The sequence below is a fragment of the Ixodes scapularis genome, unplaced genomic scaffold (assembly GCF_016920785.2).
Source record: "Ixodes scapularis isolate PalLabHiFi unplaced genomic scaffold, ASM1692078v2 PGA_scaffold0__279_contigs__length_252992795, whole genome shotgun sequence".
Lineage (NCBI taxonomy): Eukaryota > Metazoa > Arthropoda > Arachnida > Ixodida > Ixodidae > Ixodes > Ixodes scapularis.
This window is the reverse complement of record NW_024609835.1, coordinates 93,876,693-93,899,352: the sequence shown is the minus strand read 5'-3', so window position 1 is coordinate 93,899,352 and position 22,660 is coordinate 93,876,693. Positions and strand designations below refer to the sequence as shown.

At 42.6% G+C, this 22,660-nt stretch overlaps 1 protein-coding gene across 1 annotated transcript in view; it reads right to left on the bottom strand.

Annotated features, from left to right (window-relative positions):
• The window catches only part of LOC8051156 (protein turtle homolog A), a 288,477-nt gene that overhangs the window by 17,026 nt on the left and 248,791 nt on the right, over positions 1-22,660 (bottom strand). Inside the window, exons 5-8 of the mRNA XM_040498977.2 lie at positions 17,368-17,664; positions 15,489-15,773; positions 11,491-11,781; positions 587-883 (exon numbers count right to left, since the gene is read on the bottom strand). Coding sequence (XP_040354911.2) covers positions 587-883; positions 11,491-11,781; positions 15,489-15,773; positions 17,368-17,664 — 1,170 coding nt within the window. The remainder of the gene's footprint in view (positions 1-586; positions 884-11,490; positions 11,782-15,488; positions 15,774-17,367; positions 17,665-22,660) is intronic.

The window sequence follows — 22,660 nt, the reverse complement described above, 5'->3', positions numbered from 1 at the left end:
ATTAAATGGAACTGGCTCATCGCACGCATGACCGTAGATTAACATGGTTCAATTAATAATTTTTTTGTTTTTTTTAACGACAGGTTTTATTCCCTTTTCCTTGCATGTTTTAGTTCCTAACAGTAAGCTTATTCAGCCGAAACATCACTGCGCTACAATGTTCTCGCGAAAATAACGTGGATACTTTTGTGGGACGTTTCTTCGCGAAGATTTTGGAGGACACAACTTTTTACCGCTTAGGTTAGTTCTCTATGCGAGTACTTAAAACCACACAAGTAGATTTAATAATAGACTTCTGAATTCTTGTGAAAAAAAATATACAATGACGTTTACGCTGACAGTATCACACTAAATGAATTCACTGCTCGTCACCCTACGATTCAGGCAGAAAATATGAATTACCTTATCGCGTCGCACCCGTAAACTTGCCAGAGACGGCAATAGAATAAAACGGTATACATAAGAAATACTGATGCAACGCTATAATCCCAGCATTACAACCCATCTACTCGCTATATCAAACAGGGTAGAGTAATGAACTGAGAAAAGAAATGCAGCATAATTTAAGAACAACAAGGAGCCATGCCTATGAGTTCCGTGTCGGTGGACACCAGCGTTGTGAGCACCAAGATGACAGCAGCGCTGGCACCTTTCTCGTTGACAGCGTGCATTACCAGCTTGAGCGTGGAGCCAGGCTCGAGATCTCCCAGCTCAAAGCGGGGCTCGAAGGCCGTGATGCGCGCTCTGAAGCGCGCTCCTACGTACGCATCCGCGAAGTAGTGCACGGCCAACGGATCCGACTGCGGCGCCGGTTCGCACTCGACCAGCACGCTGGTCGTGGTCACGTTTGGGACGCTGCAGTTCACCGGAGGGTTCGGGGGACCTGGACGGCGGGCGGGTACATGCACATACAGGAAAAAAAAAGAAGGGCCAAGAACAAAACAAAATTGAAACCAAACATAAGGAAATAAAAAGAAACGAAATTTTGGCACGATTCGTCCTGCTCGGCTTGGAATGTTCCACGTGTTGCGTAAAAAAGACTTCACGAGAGTTGCTCAGTCACGATTCAAGCTTAATTTATGTGCGCTTTAGAAAAAAATACATTCATATTTGAAAATCAATGGTTTTTAGGAAACGGATAAAAAAATTGTCTATACAACGTTTCAGCTAGAGTCCGCCCGCAGATGACGCAGCGATACAATGCTTCCAGTTAAGCGGTGCCAAAACGCATCGTCACGGCGCTCGTTACCCTTTTGTGTTTGAATAGCGGCTAAACCAATTGTGCACCAAAAAAGAGCGCAGTTAGTGTAGCATTCAATCTGCTTATTGGTTTAGTCCTTGATAGCAAACTCATGAAAGTGATGAGCTCCATGACGATGCACTTTTGGTGCTTTCTGGTTGGCTCCCTTGGGTCGTAGCATCAGCAGCGATCGGACATAGAGAAGCGAAACGAACTATACATACCATATCAACTGACTGAAGTCACGCCACTCTGGTGGCGCTGCTGTCGATACTGCGCATGAGCAGAGGCTTCGCCCCTCCCGAATTTGGTTTCTGTGTACATGCAGCGCGCAGACGTGGGGCCCTAATCTGGACACTTGGCGAGAAACTCGGCGAGAAATATGGCGGGCGTGATTGGCCAACGCCGCACTTGACCTTGGCGCCGGCCAACCAGAGCCGCGGGATTTCTCGCCGACTTTTTTCGCCAAGTGTCCAGATTAGGGCCCCTGGTGTGGGCAAAGCTGGCTTGCTTCTAAACACTGTGTTAAGGCGGGAACACATTTGCGAAAAAACGAACCGAAAATCGGAGAGAAATCGGAGGCTGCGAAAATCGTAGCTTGCGATTTTCGGAAGACGAGCCACATGAGGTGGATTGCGCGGCGCGGAAATCGCAACGCACTGCGGTTTTTGTGCTCCGACTTCAGGAGGCTGTGCGGTAGTCTGGCGAACTGGCGTCCCATATTTCGCGCCTCTTAAGAACTTCAGCTATTAAAACCTCGTTGAATGCTACGCGAGCCTTTGTACCACCACCCTTTGATAGAGACAGAAGGGGTTTTCTACGAAGGTTGAGACGAGAACGCAGGGATGGCATACGATGTTGCCTGCGCTGCTTCCGAAGCTGCGTGAGCCGCCATGTTGCGAGCCGATCGTATCTTTTCGTTCCGTCCTGTTCCGGCCTTTCGTTCACCGAGCTCGTCCGCCCCGAATTCGGAGGCGCCGTGCGAAAATATCTGGCGCTGCAGATCTTTCGAACCGCTCCCGATTTTCGGAAAAGGGGAGGAGCCTAGCTGCCGTGTGATTTTCGTGTGCGGTTTTCGCACAAAATTCGGCTTTTTTTCGCAAATATGTTCCCGGCTTTAGTGTATAGGATTGTAATGCCGAAGCCGGGCTGAAAATCTCAATGAACAATGAGACCTGCCCAGGGTAATTTAGCGCTGGAACTACAACGCTCGGTGTTTATGAGGAGATTCGCAATTCAATATAAAAAAAAACAAACCTGGTCCTTATTATTCTCCGGGCTGCTTAAGCAAGTTTGACTGATTAGTGTTGAGCGTAAAAGTGCGAGACTCACAATGTTAAAGCATGAAATGCTTCTTAAGCCCCATCTCCATACCAAACATCTTGTCGTAGCTGTCCGTCCGTCCGCGCATTTTCCCGCTAAATTTGGCGGGGAATTTGAAATTGTGCATAGGTCACGTGACATTGGACCTTGAGTAACCTTATTAATGCACCAATTCAGTTTCCGCGCTAAATGTTGCGGGGAAATTGTTTTCACGTGTCCTGACGTAACGTGACCGATACACAAGTTCAGTTTCCTCGATATGCTTAGCGGCAAAGTTTATGTCACGTGACGTAGACAATAATTCACTTTTTCCGATAAGTTTCCCGGGACGTTCGATGTCACATGACCCGACGCCACGTGACTTATACAACAATACAGTTTCCCCGCTAAATTTAGTGTGAAGTATGATATCTGATGACACGTCGCGAGGTTTGTACCCCAATTTAGTTTCCCCTTTCATTATATTGGGGAATTGGCTACGAATATTTACTCCGCAAAACGACAGTATAATGTGTTCAAAATTATTTTAAAAGATCGCTCCTGAAATACCCGATTGAATTCACTATAGGTAGGATTCCCTGCTTCTGGGAATTGATTTCTCGCGAAATTCGGAGGGTGATTTCCGGAGTTTATTTTTCGCTGAAAATTTGGGGTTTCTCGGAGTTTATTTTTGTTCAATTCGCAGATCCTTAAACTTCGCAGTTTATTTTACTGCATTTTTTAATTTATAAAATGTAAAAAAATTATATCCGGGTATTATTACCCGTTGTCCGAAATGAACCTCGACGTACTAAGAGGCAAACCCCTTTTGTCAGTACAAGTTCTAGACATCAAAGGAAACAGAGTTGGAATCTCATCGGAACCATTGACCTTGTGCTCTTATGAAGTTTATTTGTAAAATGCCATATTGTTTGCTTTTTATTTTGCCTTTGTGACCCCGGAATTCCAAGTTTCTCGGATAAATCTAAATCGGCAAAATATTTACCGGCGAGTCTCTTTTCCGACTTTTTTCCGATTAATATCGAAAACACAGAACCCTAATTATAAAACTAGAGATAAAGGTCACAGCCAATTTTTGATTCGCCTGTATTATTGATCAATAAATAAGCAGGGTACTAATATCATCTTTGAATCCTGCCTCTTTGATCCCAGCAGCGGTAACCAACTCTGCCTGAGTAACTCAAGGTAAGCTATAAAGAAACTTGGAAATGGCAAATTAGTAGATGCATTTTCTTAACATTTCATTATAAAAAGTAAAATAAACTTCGTCCTGTAGCCATGTGTTTGGGGTACCACATAGGTAAGGAGTATTTCACCCTAAAAGATGTGACAATGCGTCCTAATTGCCGCAGCCTCCTAAAGTCAATTTGATGTCAATGCGATCTAAATTGTAGTTCAGCAAATGATTTGACAAATAAGTGTTTTCGACCTAATAGTGTGTGCTTCGTCACAGTGCAAGGTGGGGGGGTAGCAAGCTAATAATCATTGCTCAAGTATCTTATAGCTTCAAATAATTGGCTCAGTAAAAACGTTGGAAGAGATACGCACTCCTGCTTTCGAAGATCGCGGTGTTCAACTTTCCACACGCGCGTGTTATGTTTTCGAGGGGCGCTGATTGTATGTTTCTGAAAAAATTGACAGCTTTTCAATACAACAGTAAAAAAGCAATTTGAGATATTTTAGTACTTGACCAGAATCTGAGCGCTGCAACCTTGAATGTTTCTTAAATAGCAAATCCAAGCTGTCTCAAAATGGTTCCGTGTTTTATTGTAACGACGAGCCATTGTGCAATATCGTCTTCTGTACCTTGCACTATGCGCTTTTCGTAGGTTCGTATTGAGTCGTGACTGAGCTCACTCTCAAACTAAATTAAACGTGCAAATTAATTATATACGCACGATAATAAATACATAAGCTATTTGAATCCTTAAAAAATAAAAAAAATAAACATAACAGAACAAGGACTACTCCAATAGTCTATATATTTGCCTCCATAAGAATTAGAATAAAAGTAAAACATCGAGCAGGACGACATAACAAATAATGTTCATAACTTTAAAACAGAAACATAATGTTAAACCGTGCGTAATAACATAAACTCGATGGGCAAGCACATCAAGCAACAACAAAAATATAAATCTGATAAACAATTGAGCTTATCTATATGCATATATCACGAACAAGGTGGTTCATGCGTAAATGTTTCGCCAAAATATACACACCAATCATTCAAAGAAGGAACACAAAACGGGTTTGAAGCAGGGGTTGCGCGATTGTATTTTACATACCGTAAAATCCCGTCAGAACGCCCACCCAAAATGAAGAGATAAATGGTGAAAAGCATGGGGGTGGGGGATATCTTTGCGAATGCCGCAGCAAAACTTTATTAATAATTATTGATAAACAGCCTGGCACCGGCTGCAAACCACCTGAAGCAGGTACTGATACCGCAGATCGCGGACACAGAATATCCGCGTTTCACGATGCGATAAACAGGCGGGAATTCGCCAGAAACTCCTGTGTCACGTAAAAGGATACCACAAGTCGCCGACGCAGCAGATTCGCGTTTCACGGCGCGAAGGACTCACGAAAACCCGGCGAGAAATGTCATCTCACGTGAACGGATACCGCAGATCGCGGACGCAGCAGATTCAAGTTCCATGATGCAATAAAGACGCGGGAACCCGCTACAATCTTGCCTGTCACGGATACCGATATCGCGTGCGCAGTTCGCGGACAAAAACGCAGGAATATGCTACAAACTCGCATGCCACGGTAGAAAAAAAAACTGCCGGAGATCGCGAAGGTAACGTAATCGAATTTCACGATGCAATATACACGCGGGAGCAACCCGCGTGTTACAGGATCCGATATCACGCGCCCAGATTGCAGACAAAAACGCGGGAACCGGCTATGAACTCGCTTCTCGGACGCACCAGTACCCCAGATCGCGGCGTTGATGCGCGATTCACGTTGGACATCGCTTGACGTCCAACGGGAAACGGGGGGTGGGCGATCTTTCGGAATATTTATCTGTCAGATATTTAGCCAGAAAAACGAAATGGGCAATCTCTAGGGAAGCGCGCCGTTCCGGGAGTTTACGGTATACAATTTGCACACATAAAACATTTAAAAAAACTAAGAAAGCGACATCTATGCTAAGAAGCAAAGAAAATTGAATTGATATTTTATCCCTACTGGAATGAGCTAGATGCTATATTCCTGAAAAAAGTATGATTCACATCGAAGTAATAAAAGAATTGACAAAGTAGCCACTGATTCGATACGAAAAAAGTAAAACACAAGAAAAATAAAGTACACGAAAAGCAGATTGGTAGAGTTTTTGACTCAGTATACATGTCCTCTGTAGAAAAAATTGATATTTATATTCCACTTTTTATTCCGAAAGTGTCGAAGGCGTGATCGTAATCCCATGAATCTTGCACAACCATAACGATGTTGGAGCTTACTGATCGAGAGAAGTAATTGCAGGTACTGTTAAAGAAATCACACTTACAAATAAGAAACTTTATGACATGTAAAATAAATGAAATAAGAGAAAATCAGGTCCCTCTGATGTCCAGAAATGTTAACTAAGATTGAAAGTAATGTATTTCGGCGCTATAAATAATGTAGCTTGTTTAAAGCTACACATCTACTAAAACAAAACAAAAAACCAACAAAAACTACGAGGTCTTACTTGGACCTGTGCTGAACTAAGGCGAAGCATTTATATGGTCTCCAAATTCAATTTCATCGTGGAGCATCCGTGGCATTTCAAGAGGAATGCTAGAACGTGTTTTACGTGAACATTTTTGGAAGGAACATAGTCATTGTTTATGGTATTATTTCGTGAGAATTATCATCCTCCACTCTCAAACAGGGCCATTTTAATGATTACCAGTCTGTTTTTAACGCGATAGCGTTAAGAAGATCGTGCCGCAGAATAACCAGTGTCGACGTCGGTGGCGTTGTTACGTGAAAATCCTGATTGGTCAATAGGATCATGACGTCACAGCCACATTAACTCGCTCAGGAATTCCAAACCCAAAACGTGTGGAATACAAGCGATTAAAAACATGACATTTAATGCGAATGAAGGGTCCCCGCATTTCACAAATGACTTAACAATAAGAAGAGAGTAATTTGCTTTAAAAAAAAATTTGAAGAAATTAAGGCAGGATTCGAACCTCAATTCCTCGGTTGCGGGCCAGACACGCTATTGACTAGGGCCATGCAGATACTTTCTTTTTCTTTAATCAGGCACGCAAAGACGCTTGCGCGTCTTGAAAATGAGCTGAAGTTTATATCTTTAGATATCGCGCTCCCCTCTTAAAGTCGAAGCTTAAGTGCCCCCCAATTTTTTTTATATATATTAAGGTAAGTAAGGTATGCCAGAAATGCAGGTATTTTTTAAAGGGAGGACAAAGAGCGTCGCTTTCTTAAGGGACAATACCTCAATTTAGAAGGACATACCTGCAATTTTAAAAGGAACCAAAGATGTCTTCTTTTTGTTTTATTGAGCGGCGTCACCCTTAATCTTTTGAAAGGAAAAGCCGAGGTCAGTCACCCTGACTCTTACGCAGACATGAAGTCCGGTGTCGAGGTACTGGGAAATGTGGATATGTGCGCCGAAAAAAGTCCCATTTAAATCAAACGGCACAACCGCTCACGTACGTTATTGAGACAGCTAAAGTAGAGCACTAGATTACTTGTGAAAGGAACGAAGCCTACGGACTTTTCAACAATGTTGACTGAGACAACGTAGTATCTTGCTAAAACATCGTGGAGTAAACATGTGATAGACCCATGGTTTGCCTGTCAAAAAGGGTGCTGACTAGAGAGTCTGTCTAATGCTGCATCAACACTGGCGCTTGAATCGCAACCGCGAGAGGATCCGCTCGTTTCGATCATCAAATACGCGTGAAGCGGCACTACATATTCCGGCATACACGTTCGCAACCGAGTCGAGAATGCGGTTTAACCGGTAGTGTGATTGAGGCATAAGCTTAGCCCCTTAACGAGTAAACCTGGGAAACCTGAGGGATACAGCTTTTTGCTTTGGCCTGTACGCAAACGATTCACCAAGTTGGAGATAAGTAAATATATATTTGCACGTCCACTTTGAGAGTCGTGGGTTCATTCATTGTTGTTGTATTGTCGGAAATAAGAATTCTTAAATTTGTCCGCATTCGTTTCCTCCCCTCGTGACGTAACTCGAACACGCTCGAGCACCGTTAATTGTTTTAAATCCGCAGGTCTTTGTTCTTTTGAATACAAATGGCTTTAGTTTTTCTAAAGCGGCGCGCTCTTGGAAGTTTGTGAGGGTGTTAGGTTTTATGCGTTTATTTCCTATTTTTGTTTTATAATTTGCTTAAAGCTTTTCGCATCATACACATGAATGCGAATTAAACGTTTCTAACAAGATATCTCCAAGTGGAATATAAATCAGGCCCTTGCATATTTGTTATTCTGCAGGCCTCTTCCAACTTTACGTAATGAGAAATATAGGGCATTGTACTTTAGTTTGAGATGGCCTCTACCCTTTCCCTCCCGAAGATTAAAAATAAAATAATTGCCATTTTTAGAGTGCTTTTGAAGGCTGATTAAAGCTTGAAAACGAAAATATTATGACGTGTCGACGCTGAAGAATTTGCCTTAAAGGGGTGCGGAAAAAAGGTTCGCTAGTTGAGTATAGCACCGCATGTGAAGTACATACAGAAATGTGGCTGAATGTTTTCATCTCGGAAGGGCTTAACACTCCTATGGTGACAAATCGCACAGTTCGTGAACTGAAGATGATACACGAGGATGATGGCCTTTGGCTTCGGAAAAATGAGGTGACGCCCATTACGATTGTGCTACGGTTTCGCTTTTTATATAATTTGAGATAACATTCGTCTTATTTATTCAAGGGAGAAAGTTGTGCTTTGCTTTAAAGAAGACTTTGTGTATTTCTCTTCCTTCATGCTGCGATTTATTTAAGAAAAACATTTTTGCATTATAAAACGATTTTGACAGCAAATTTATTTTATTACAGATGCGATTTCATTGATTTTTTTTTCTTTGCCTAATAAAAGTTTGTTTTTTATACTAATGTAACCAACTTACTCTTTGCGGGCTCAATATTTCGCGATTTAGGTCAAAGCTGAAGTTTGGCAATAAATAATTGACGGGTTATAATTTTCGCTACGAGATGGGATTTCATATAGATTCTAATGAGTCTACATTTTACCGGAATTATTGGCGGACATATTTTACGCGAATCGTCGGCGATTCGTGAAATTCGCAAAAATTAGGACCTTGCATATATTAAGTCCTCTACAGTATTTGTTTTGTCACAGGTAATTCAGAGTGAACCATGCAAGCAGTTTTTCTCCTGAAGGGGATGGAGCCCTATGTTTGTTTAAGGGAAAGATTATATCCTTTGTATAAGTATAAGCGTTATTCGGAGGCGCTTCCTAAGATAGACTATGTGCCTCAACGTGCTTCAGGAACCGCTGTCCCTCTTAAACTTTACTTAACGGAGTCGATCTTGAAATTTGAGGACGACCTTAAGAGAGCTCGTGTCCTTTTGAGTTAAGACGGATGCAGTCTCTCTTACTGCTAAACAGGTGTTAAAAAAAAACTCAGTAAGAGAGTTTTAGTTTGTAGTGTCGCGGTTTTGAAGCGTAATGGCCTTTTGTGCACCAATTCAGTACAATTATTACCTCTTTTTGTGAACCCTTCGTATATGAGAGTGAGACTTGCTTCCTTGACATACTTGGTACAACAATTTCTGAAACCTCAAGTAACTTTACTTGGCTGAAATGTTCAATCATTTTGAAAACATCAATATGAGAAATACTTATGGTTCTTAATATTTACAGACATACAAATGTTTGTTAACCGAAACCTGCACTTCATTTATAAAATTATTAAAAGAACCATTTTTATTTTAGAACATTTACACTATTGTAAGCACAAGATATGCAGCCGACTTCCTAACAATACCTCTTTAATTAATTGGTTACGCAAAGTTTCCACCTATTTTTGGATATGCCTCACCTATATCGATTGTGTTTTCTCCGCCATTTGAGGCATCAGGGAGTCTCGGGCCCACCCTTGATCCCCTTAACGTAATGATCTTGATCCGTTCTTCCAAAACCTGTCATCACCTGTCCTTTCCAGATTAATGAAACCGGGCGAAGGCGCCTCCAAAGAACGCCAAAACGCAGCACACATTGCAAACAAAGCGTGAGACAGCCCGGAAGGACGCTCCCGACAGGGCAGAAGGAACCCCTGGAGAACCGAGATGAAAGACGAGCTTAGGGAAGGGTCGGATTAATTGGACCCTCCTTAATGAGAACCTCTCCTCTCGCCCAGCGCCCGCAAGTTCATAACAGCGAATCCCAGCGCTTTTGAACCGCAAGGCCCCTGAAAAGCTGAGCATGAATGTACAAAATTATAGGGGTTAAATTTCAACCGTTACACCCGGAAGAAAAACCGTAGACTTGGTGAAGAATACGGATGCACCCGTTCCGGTAAGAAACGATAGGCGACATAATATACTAATAATTCAATATAAAGTTTTATCAGCTATAAGTTTGTTTTGATCCCTCTCTTGGTTAGAGGTACTTCTTTTGTCAGATTGATATATTGGCAAGTCAATTTGTATATTTAATAAAAAAACAATATTCCATGTTTTACGAAGGTTCTTTAGTGCGAGAGAGCAGTAGGATGGTCGGCCTTCCTTGCTTAATAAAAATGTATTGGCTGTTTTCGACGGATTTTACAATCGTAGGATGGTGAAGCTGTGTCGGCGACTCAATCAATATGGACAGATATAGAGGTTGCTCTGAGTAAAAAGTTTACAAAATTAATATCAGTATTTCTTTTTTGCTTTTTTTATTCTTTCTATAATTATAAAACCGATATTCCGGTGTAGACCTACAATGCTTGACACTTTGACATACTTTTTGAGCCCCCTGATTTAAAGATCAATTTTTGAACATTTCTAGAACTAAAAAATAGAAAAAGCTGATTGGTCCAGCCCCCTAACTTAAAATCAGTTTAATTAACACATGAACGCCCGAAGAACTCTTTATAAAAAAATAGGGACACAATTCAAAATGTTTTATTCAGTTGACTGTTATCTTTATTGTTTATTGGCTCAGTGAATGATGTTCGTATATAGTTCTGAAATGCAAGTTACAGAAGGAATTCCTTCCCAGGAGAAGATACCGACGAGGCTGAAGCATGTATACAAGAAAACACTTATGTGATTTACCTTAACAAAAAGTATATTCGTCGCTCTCGCAGAAGTTTAGAGTGCAAATTTTTAAACTATAATTATGAAACTATTGAAGCTTAAACTACGGGTAAAATAAAAACTACGCGAATACTTTTAACGATGATTAATGTGAATAAAATGAAGTTGTTAGCGAACAAACTCGGATATCGCAAGCGAACCTTCGAGAAAAAGGTTTGAAATGTACCCAGTAAATGAAAAATAATGTAGGGATGGGTATTTCATATTTACTATCTTACATTCCAAGACCTTGGACGTCTACTTTTACGCAAAGCAATTTGAACAGCCATTCACAGCAACCTAAAAGAGGAGGTAGGTGAATGTTTAGCCCTGAAAAGTACTCTGGAGTAGAACTGAGTGCGGCGAAACAACTGCTTAGATTGAACAGTGTTGGGAAAATCGGTTGCCCTGTTCTTCGCTTTCACGGTAAACTCCATGGATGGCGCAGTTCTTTATTATTCGAACCAGTTTTCGCACACCATTATTCTAAGCATACTTTCAGCCTCGCCGATCGCCTCGTGCTTCCTCCGTAAATTGTAGCGATTGATGATACTCCGAAATCCTATGCCCGAAATCAGACTCTAAAGATTTCTTAACATCTACGCGTTGATTTCAAAATAGAGAATTGTGTACTTACCGGCCGGCAGGATACTGAAGACGCAAGGCGTGGCAGTCTTGCCTACCGAATTTGAGGCGAAGCATATGAGAGACCCATAGTCGGCCTTCCGGCGCGGCGTGTAGTAAGCGCTGCTGCTGCGCGGTCCAGACTGATTGAACGACACAATGTCGAGTGTTTCCAGACTGTTGTTGAATTGCCAGCGGAAGCGGACGTCCCCCGGGTCCGCCTCGACCTCGCAGTTGATCCTGGTGGTCTCGTGACGGGCCACGTGGTACACTCCCTTCTGCTTGTCTCGACAGCGTGGAGGATCTGCAAGATGGGTGACGAAACAAATGCAGACACACCTTCAAAGTCACGATAGGCTTTTTAATTATGATGTACGGGGAGCTTCCCGAGCACCGATAAACGTATGAATTTCTTTGTACGAATATATCAAGTGTTCACATCTAATCCTAATACTGCTTGTTAACATGGAGGCTTGAGCGAGTTGGTGATTCACTGCAGGCTGTATAATCGCAGAAAGGAGGATAACACATTGATACAGGACAACAGATAAATACAGATGAGTTGTAAATTGGCGCTCTTGTTGGTCCTGTGTGCGTCTCATATATTTTCCTTTTTTTTTGTTGTCGTTTTTTTGCACCGTCGCTGAGTGTAGTAAAAATGTACCTATTTAACACTGATTAAGATTATCAAGACGATGTACCTTGTAGTGACGAATAATGGGATACCGAAAAATGGGATACTGAAAAGAAACAAAGAAAAAAAGCTTGCCTGATCTGTATGATCTGAATCAAAGAGCCGCCGTAGTGCAGAGGCACACAACGTTCTGGCTCTGTTCCACACAGCGGCATTTCGGGGTTTTCCCTCCTCCTCGATATTCATAAAACCGGTTTAGGAGGGGGGGGGGGACGGGGAGGAGGGAGGGGAGGGTCACTTTTGGCGATTTATCGGTATGTTGGGAGCGTGCGACACTAGTTACCGCGTCCATGTTACCTGGAAAAGTGAAGCGAAGCGTCGTCCTGTTTCCTTGTTTCTCGGTCTCGCTCCGGAGTAAAGGCTTGGAACCTTCACATCCAAAATCTACCAACGTCCAGCGTTGCTTTGTATGAGTTTTCCGACCTTTGACTGTTCAATCGTGTGCTCCTGTTCAATCGTGTGCTCCGCAGTTTTAAGCGGCAACGACGGCAACGCACAGATATATATATACTTTTTTTGCAATTTATCTGCGCTTGAAGATGCCTCTACAAACTGTGTGTCTGCTCAACAGTCCAGGAATCTCTAGGGGACGACATTCACCAGTCACATAAATTGATAAAGCCTACATGAGATGTGCTTTTTGTTCTTCGTATTATCAGACTGCTCTGCGCTCGCTGGCGGATTCAGTTGACGCATTAGGATTGAGATGATCGCGGCGCTTTTAGAAAGTACATGAAAGGGATTTGTGTTCTTAATTTCCAGGTCCAGCGTAAAAAAAAGTGTCGCGCAGTCTTTGGTTCCGATTGTGTTGTATAGAGCTCTTCCCAGGTAAGCTGACATTGACTAGAAAAGTTAGCTGTCACACTAAATGTCTTTGCCAGTAGGGCCGTGGTCTATGTGAAATGCTTCTGCTAGGATATGCACGGTGATGTCACTGCCTTGTGGCACCCTCCCGATAGCTATAACACAGGACTGTTGACATTCCAACGAAAGCCTGGGAGTTCATTCTCCTGCAGGATGCGGAAACAACATATCACGCCGAACAATTACCACGATTGCTGCGAATCACGAAGCTCAGATTACGATTAGACCAAACATTAAAGAAATTTCAATTGGTCGATACGTTCTGGAAATGTGTTAGAATGACCCTTAAAAAACGCCACACACCTCTTCCTTTGGGAAACGCTAAAGTTTACACATAAAGTTTTTTTTGTTTTGGCTTACTCTTTTGGCTTTTTTCTTTTCTTGCTCTATTTTTTGCTGCTTTTTTCGGCTTTATAAAGAGGTCAGTGTTAGCGTTTCCCAAACGGGGACGTATGTGGTGTTTCCCAAAGGCCATGCTAACGCATTCCCTGAGGATGCACCAATGGATCTTCCTTTTTTTTTTTTCCGACGAAGCGGGCTTGGTGAGCCCGCTTCGCCCCAGCGTCTCTCGCAGGCAGAACCCAGTCTGTTGCTGCTTCTTGCGCCGCATTTCGGCCAGCCGAGCTAGGCGCTGCTTCAGTTCCTCTGTCTCGTTCGCCTGCCTTCCACGCTGAGCAGTGGCCTCGGCTGCCAGATGCTGCTTCCGCTATTCACCGATTTTCCGCGCTCGCATTGGCTGCCACCTCGTGACGTCGCCTCCTCGCCTCACCGCGCCGCGCGTACATTGGCTTCTGCCCAGTGACGTCGCCTCCCTCTCGCCCTTGTCCTTCACTACTCTCCCCCTCTCCATGCGGCGCGCTACCTTTCCTCCGTTTTGTCCGCAGACAGACGGCATCAGCTTTTCCCTGTTCTGTGGGTGCTGATGCAAACGCAATAAAAATGCGATGAGCGCAGAGAACAAAGGAAACGCCATTTTTCTCCCGTACATTAAGATATCTGGCGCGCGAAATTTCCCCAAATACCCTTGTGTGAAAAATGCCGAAGCAATCTACGGAAGGAACTAGGCTAGTGACGAGACTGGAAATTTGTTTACGCATAAAAAGCAGTCCGCGCTGTGACTCGGAGTCTGGCTTTTCACGCGCTTACGTCATGCGCAGTGTAGCAGCGCAGACGCAGTTATTTTTGTCTAAACATATGGCTCGCACCGTCATTTGTGGAGCCCCTTCCGTAGAGTGCAGTGATTGGCTCTTCCAAGTGCTCTTTGGAGACAATGACGTATTGATTCTTTTAGAGTGCAAAATAATACCTTTTTCGAGCAACGAGCGCCGTCTGGGGTGTTGTCTGCGAACAACAAAGGAAGGGCCGGTCACCATGCCTCCGCCACTCGAAACCGGTTGAAAGCGCAAATTCACTGTTTTTTTTTTTTTGTATTTTTTTTGCGGGGGGGCGGGGGGGGCGGGGGGAGAGGGAGGTTGTGGTGAAGTCAGAACTTCGAGCTGTGATCGACTTTGGTTGAATGATAGTGGGTAGACCTCGAAGCAAACTCTTGAGGTTCACCCGCTATCCTTCAATCAAAGCCAATCAGAGCTCGGGGTTTCGACGCCACCACAAACAAAGAAGCAGATAACTTGGCGCTATCGTACCCTTGTAGTCATTAGCATCGCTTTTTATGCCCCCATACCGATACACTCAAAAAAGAATCGTCAAGAAAAAACGGTATACGCCCACAAGATAAGTGCTGAATGTGCCTCGGTTGTGCGGGACGGTGCCATCCGAAAACGGCGACAGCAGGAAGCAAGTTCAGGGAAGAGGTGCACGGTGCGCAGAAGCTCTAACAATACTCCGTTTCACTTTTAAGTCCGACTGCAACCAACGCTTCGATTCGGTGGAATCAATCAAGCAGCTGCAAAAGTGCATCGTTACATCGCTCGTTGTTTTTGAGGGTATGTACTTGTCACCGGCTAAACCAATCACGTAAAGAAACAAAAAGAGCAGGATTCGCGGCAGATTTAATTTTCCTGATTGGTTTAGTCGGTGGTGGAACACCAGCACCACCTAGACAGAAGCCCTCCGCGCGCGTCATCTAAAGTCAGATCAATCGAGGCGTGCGATTGGGCGCGACTGCTGTGTCAGTGTTCGGCTGGGGCTCGTGCCCAATCAGCGTGTCGAAGGTTGGGCTCGGGCCCAGTAGCCGAATCGCCGAGATCGGACTATGATGACGTTTAAGTGAGGGAGAGGAGACCACTCGGAGGCCGTCTGTCTAGTCGGTGTTGGGAAGACGCACTAAGGCCACAGACGCCGTGACGATGCACTTCTTAGCGCTGTCTGATTGGCTTCAGTAGGATCGTAGTGCCGGCTGCGGCCTGACCTAAAAAAAAACGAAATATAAAAAGAAAGTAAATTCACATTTAATGTTTTCGAAAAACAAATGAGCGATACAAAGAGGCACTCACAGTAGACCATGAGGAAGACTTTCTCGGAAACTCCGTGACCCAGGTCGTTGGTGGCCACGCACTGGTAGTTTCCCTTCTGGTCTTTGTGTAGCCTGTCGATGACCAGGCGCACGTGCTCGATGCGCACGCCAGGCGACGGGGCCAGCTGGCCGCCCTCGTGGAGCCAGCCCACCTCCTTGACGGGAGGATTGGCCTGCACGTTGCAGTCGAAGTACACGCTGCTGCCCTCGCTGATCTGGTCCTTGGCCTCCATCGTCACCATGTTCAGCTGCAGCACGGGCTTGACTGTGGCCGGAGCAAACGGCGATCGTCAGTGGAATATTTAAGAGCGTAGATTAGCCAAACATTCCTGAGATGTTGATGGCAACAGCTTCAGACGACTCGATCACGTAGTTTCATTTCAAGGAAGATTACAAAAACGGCGAGAAAGAAGATATGCAAACTACTCAAAGAAATTATAGTGTAAAACGCGGGAGAGAATGAGCACATCTCTACTGAGACGCCTTGAGGCCAGGAAGAGGACGGACGAGGACAACACCGTCTCACGTATGAGACGTTGTTTTCCTTGTCCCTTCTGTTTATGGACTCAAGGTTTCTTTTCATGGCTATTCCGCGAACGATCGAAAAAAACATATACTTTAGAACCTCCTAATATAAAAAAAAAATAATTTTACTAAACTCATTCGAAAATCAATTATTTCTTTACTTTTGACAGTGAGGAAAATTCGGAACGTGTGGAAAGTTGTTAGATATTTAAGAAGCCCAAAGTTTCAGTAAATAATACTTGGAATCGACGTAAAATTATATGCCTCGCCCCTTGTAAAAGTTCCAGGTTTAATCATACGTGAAATTACCAGAGAAGAAACATGAATAAAGCAAACGGAATGGAAACCAACTCTTCTTTTGAGGTGCAATGCGATATTACGGGTTCCTTTAACGAATATTTACGCTGTTCTTTGTTTATATCACAAAAAAAAAAAAAATTTGCCTAAAGCTTAATTTTCGGCAAAACTAACCTCTACCAGTCAGGTCCAGATGCCAAAGTTCCCGAGCTCTCATTGTCTTATTGAAACATTATGAGCGATTTCCGAGAATTTTCTAAACGAAAGTGAAGCCCGTTCTCGGTATCCAAGGCCATTCATCTCCGTGAACTCGTGCAATTTATCGGGCCGCTATTTTTTTATTACATACTTCTGAAAATCACTTTTTAACTTTGAATCAGATAGCAGCCGGTTCCGTATCTTCCGTCCAGACCACTAGCGTAACACTTGGGCCGAGGCTACAGTTCAGAGATGCGTAGTTTATTTTTACAGTAACAAAACACAACATCATTTTTGACAACATCCGGTGCTTCAATATACCACGGACTTCAATTGCGCAACGGAACGTACACTCTAAATGAAAAAAACAGGATTTAAAGACAGCATTGAAATTACATAAATAATAATACCACAAATTAATAGCAGTTGTTACACAACACGTTCAAACCGTTCTTGGAAACGCGAACCTTAAGATTTAAATGGGAGGTAAAACAATTTCACGTCACGTCTTCGACTTTTTTATTGTTTGTCCAGTCTTATACTTCTGTCAATAAAATACGCGTGTTGAGACATAATATTTATTTTGCCCATGTATTCAACAGGGTCGATTTTCTGATATGAGGAAGTTTTAAACCAGCGTATCTACAAACTTAGCTGTACCAAAAGAAATGGCGCGGTCGCCCTGCCCCAACCTAAAACGCACTTTGATTTCGGCATATCCGCCAGTACAAACGATTCTATTTCTTCGGGTATGTAAAGCTGTGGGGTACGCTTTAAAAAAAAGCAAAGCAAGAAAAAATCGCGTCGTGACTTTAGGAACATAAAGCAAACCAACGTACAGTGCACGTCGAGAATCCAGTGGTCCACCAGCTCGCTGTCTGGAAGATGCGGGTTGAAACCCTTGCAAACCAGACGTCTGCCGTTCATGTCAGCTCTTGCTTCCAGGTGAAGAATGCTTGTTGTCTTGGTTGCGTCCGTGGCCATTGTACTTGCCGACGCATTCAGAGGCACGTCGTCGAGAAACCACTGCACGACGGCTTTGGGCTGTGCTCCTTTCGCCTGACACTCCACGTCCACGACCTGGCCGTCTAGGAGCACCGCTTCTGACGTCACTATGTCCACCTCCAACGGACGTACTGTGCGCAAAAACAAAAGTAAGATGCAGTCAAGAAGGAATACCGCTTAACAGGCACTCTTTGACGTTCAGAGGTGTGGTCTAAACTAGCCAATGCGTCGTAATCCCACGGCGAAAAAAAAATGGCAGAAAACGACGACTCAATAAAAGCAGCTACTCCCTAATAAAAAAGCCTGCACTTTTCCCTGTTAGCATTAATGCGAATGGGTTTCTAAGTATAGTCACTGACAGAATAAGAACAGCAGGACGTGTCTTTCGAACGTCCGAGCACCAGCAAGTGTGCCCTCGTGGAGCACCAGTCGCCAACTACCTGTCGAAGGAAGGTGGGAAGATGGCGCTGGAGGCGGGGTTACTGAAGCTCCTCCCTACAGTTCCCACCTTGTCAGTGACTATGCCCTGGGTTCCTGGCATGATGGAGGCACAGAACAGTGAGTGGCGGCGCAGGAGGGCGGCGATGATAAGTTATCGATGTCTACTGCTTTTACAAGCAAGTTTGTAAAGTTTTATGTTTAACGTGGAACAGGTTGCAGACGTGGATATGTCGAAAACGACCGACACAAAAAAGCGACACCTGAAAATGGCCCGTAAAAATAACGTCAACACCGCGACGTTAACGCGGCATGTAGCGTGGTCCCGTGACCAGGTGACGTGGAACGCGTGACGCTAGGCAATATGGATCTACACGCCTCATTATAAAGACGATTTCATCGTGGTTAACGACACAATACGTATTCTACACATATACATTTTGACAGGGTTCACTAAGACGGGCTGCAAACATTTTCTAAATTTATTTTCAACGGCGGAACAGTTGACAATTTTATAATATAGTTGTTACTTAGAAACTAAATCGGGACGCCTGCTTACTGGCTTAAACTACTTATATCTTAGCTCCCTAAAATATTCATTTTTCTAAGAGAAGAACGCACATTTTATTTTTTAAACAACACCGTAATAATACAAATGTCTTAATAGTCTGCAGTCATTTGTTTGCATGATGAAAAACACCGCGAAGCCTAGGACAAGCTGCCTCTGTGTCCTGTGTTTTGCGCTGTTTTTCATTATGAACGTTTTTGCCAACTAGCCCAACTGTCCATTCCTGTAAACATTTGTTTCAATATAATAATTCAAGATATGTCTATGATCTCTTAACTTATGCAAGAAACAAATTGGTATTTTTCTCGTGAAATGTTTGAAGTATTTAAAGCTTGCAAGCCGATTAACTCAACAACTTTATACAACCCTGACGAAAAGAAACCCTGGAGAAGAACAACAACAGGGACAAAGGACAAAAAAAATGATACAACCCAAACGATTGTAAAATGGATAACAAATTGCCACTGTGCACAATTTTCGAAATCATAAAGTAAATATTATTTTCAAATCAACGGCCAGCGATATCAGACAGTGATTTATTATAGATACAGAATGAAACTTTTTTCTGCATTCAATGCACTAAATACAATTATATTATGGCCAGCTAATTCCGTGTTACGGTCTGGGTAACCACTTAGGAATTCTTAGTAGTTACCCAAATATACGCCCTTGGATGTTATAGTGATTGACCCCTATACCCACAGCCGATCTTGATTTGTAACAGATTCCACGATGGCCACCGTTTTCGCAACCAGCAATGATCACGCGAAGTTACCATTGCAAAAACAATTAAGAAGGCCAAATACACTGTATATAAGCATTATTTTCTTTAAGACAAATTCCAAAATAACAAGTTTTAGGGTAGTCAAATAAATTCCATGTCTGCCTGTTAAGTTTACAATTTTTTTTTTCTGTTTAGTTTAGCGTTTGCATATGAAGTTTAATTCGTGCGTATGACGTTTGAACTCGAACAACAGGAGTCAATGATAAACAGAAACGAAGAGTTGCCTCAAAACTATAAAATGCACAAAACACAATCCGGAAAAACGCTTTTCACTCTTTTGTCTAAAATCTGTAGTTCTTTACGCTGTAGCGGGTGTTTTCCGAGCGCTTTGATGGTTTCAAATGTAATTCAGGACTTGGAAACCGTCAACTTCAAACCGATATAAGCAGCAACAATAGCAGCGACAATAGACTTCCATCTAATGGAAAATCAGGAAATAAATAAAAACGGGGGAGTCCACACTCGGTCATGAGAAGAGACGCTAACGCTAAACGAGTGCAGTAAGATATGTTATAATAACAGAATAACTAAAAAAGGCTACAATGTGGACACAAGTTGAGGGCGGGCCGTTAAGACCCCCAGGGGAGTGTAAAAAAGAGGTCACAGCATCGCTGGGGAGAACCGTTATCGGTATGCCACAGGCGGCTGCACTACAACTCGAGCGAGTTTTCTTTTTTTATATTTCTTGAAGGCAAACCTTAGCGCTGGACACGGAACTAAATCAAACAAGTCATTTCAACGCACATTTTACCGAATCGATGCACGGGTCTTGTTGCTCGCAGCTAAGTTGTGCCAAAGGGCATTCCATAATCGCTGAGAACATACGTTTTGGTTCATCTAATTTCAAGTTACGAACCAGCTCATCTGAAATAAGGACATCCTATATACGAACCACACTTTATTATTTTTTTTTGTAAATCTATATTGTTATGTCCGCTTACTCGCATGCCTTCACTGGTGTGTTTTAGCTGGCAAAGTAGAAACTTAAAGATACAGGTATCACTATTTGTATTGAAACAACTTAGATTAGATATTAAGTTCAGCACATCTTATTCTGAAAGTCGGTATAAGGTTTACAATTATAGTGCCGTGTCACTTCCACAAAAATGCCCATCGAGGTATTGATATACCGTCAATCAGTACTGAAGTCCAATATTTTATAAATACTTTAAGACCCGACGTATCATTTATTATTTATTTCTCGCCTATCATAACGCACATTGTTGGATAGTGCAATCATAAACCAATCACAATGTGAGAACCCCACGTCATACATAGAGGGGCGATGGCGATGGGGAGAAAGCAGGCTGGAAACAATTATATATGGGTGATTTCATCTCAAATCGGGCAGGCTATAAGTGTCTAATTTTTAATTTTCACGAAAAAGATATATGTTTTGGGGGTATTTCTCAAATGTAGGAGGGCGCAAACTGCATGTTCTCCCGATTTTTTGTTCTCGAGTTACGAGCCGTAGAAGCCGCAGTGGCAGAAACTAGTATTTTTGCCTGCCGTCGCAGGTCGCGTGTTTGACACCCTCTGCTGACGCTATTGTTTTCTCTACACCCTTGTAAATTTTCCCCCTCTGTTAATAGGTTCTATCTGTGCTCTACATCACTTGTATTTTTATCATAAAGTTTCTCAGTTTTGATACGTTGCATTAACTTGAAATCATAAATTTGGTTAGCCTTGAGTATACCATGTTTTTTCAAAAGTGGCTCAGATGGAAGGTCTTGCATATTTCCCGTGTAACTTTCAAATAACCACAAAATGTTGTTCTGTAATTTAAGAATCTTATTGTAGTTTGTGAGCGTGAGAAAACAATCAAATTCCTAAAACTATTTGAATACATCAAAGTATCTTTATAATACCTATTAAATGAGGGTAAAAAGTTAAAAGGGTGTAGACAAAACAATAACGCCAGCAGAGGGTGTCAAACACGCGACCTGCGACGGCAGGCAAAAACACTAGTTTCTGCCACTGCGGCTTCTACGCTTCGTAACTCGAGAACACAAAATCTGGAGAACTTGCGGTTTGCGCTCTCATTTATTTGAGAAATGCCCCTAAAAGATTTTTTTTGTGTGTGAAAATTAAAAGCTGGACCCTTTCAGCCTGTCCGATATGGGAAATTTCATCTCAAATCGGACAGAATAAAATAGTCTGATTTTTAATTTTCACAAAAAAATATATGTTTTGGGGGCATTTATCAAATAAATGAGGGCGCAAACCGAATGTTCCCCAGATTTCTTGTTCTTCAGTTACGAAGCGTAGAAGCCGCAGTGGCAGAAACTAGAGTTTTTGGCTGCCGTCGGAGGTCGCGTGTTTGACACCCTCTTCTGGCGCTATTGTTTTCTCTACACCCTTTTAACTTTTCCCCCTCATTTAATAGGTATTATAAAGATACCTTGATGTATTCAAATAGTTTTAGGAATTTGATTGTTTTTTTTAAAAAAACATGTCAAACTCGTCACTCCGGTCACTTTTCGGTCAAATTTGACAGGTCATTACTTTGTCTGTGCTTAAGGTAAGTTTTCTTTATTTGTCTTTACAGAAAGCCCAAAGCAAGCCCGTTATAGATATAATAATATCATTATTATCTGCCGAGTAGCCGCTCCGCTACTTTAACGTAAACGTGGTGAAAAATAACAAATGTTCACACATTTCACGCGATTGCGGCTCAAACAGAGGACATACAACCAAGATATTAATTTTTAGATTGTTTTTTCTTGTAGCCGACTAATATGTCTAAAAGAATTTAAAAAATAAAATTTACAAAAATAAGTTTTTTGAAAAAATCGATCTCAAACTTTTAACATTTGTTATTTCTTACAACGTTTACGTGAAGGTAGCGGAGCGGCTAGTCGACAGATCATAATAATATTATTATATCTATAATGGGCTTGCTTTGGGCTTTCAGTAGAGCCAAAGAAAGAAAATTTACCTTAAGCACAGACAGAGTGATGACCTGTCAAATTTGACCGAAAAGCGACCGGAGTGACGGGTTTGACATGTGTTTTAGAGAACAATCAAATTTCTAAAAATATGTTAATACATCAAGGTATCTTTATAGTACCTATTAGATGAGGGGGAAATTTAAAAGGGTGTAGAGAAAACAATAGCGTCAGCAGAGGGTGTCAAACACGCGACCTGCGACGGCAGGCGAAAACACTAGTTTCTGCCACTGCGGCTTCTACGGCTCGTAACTCGAGAACAAAAAATCGGGAGAACATGCGGTTTGCGCCCTCCTTCATTTGAGAAATACCCCGAAAACATATATTTTCTTCGTAAAAATTAAAAATTAGACACTTTTAGCCTGCCCGATTTGAGATGAAATCACCCA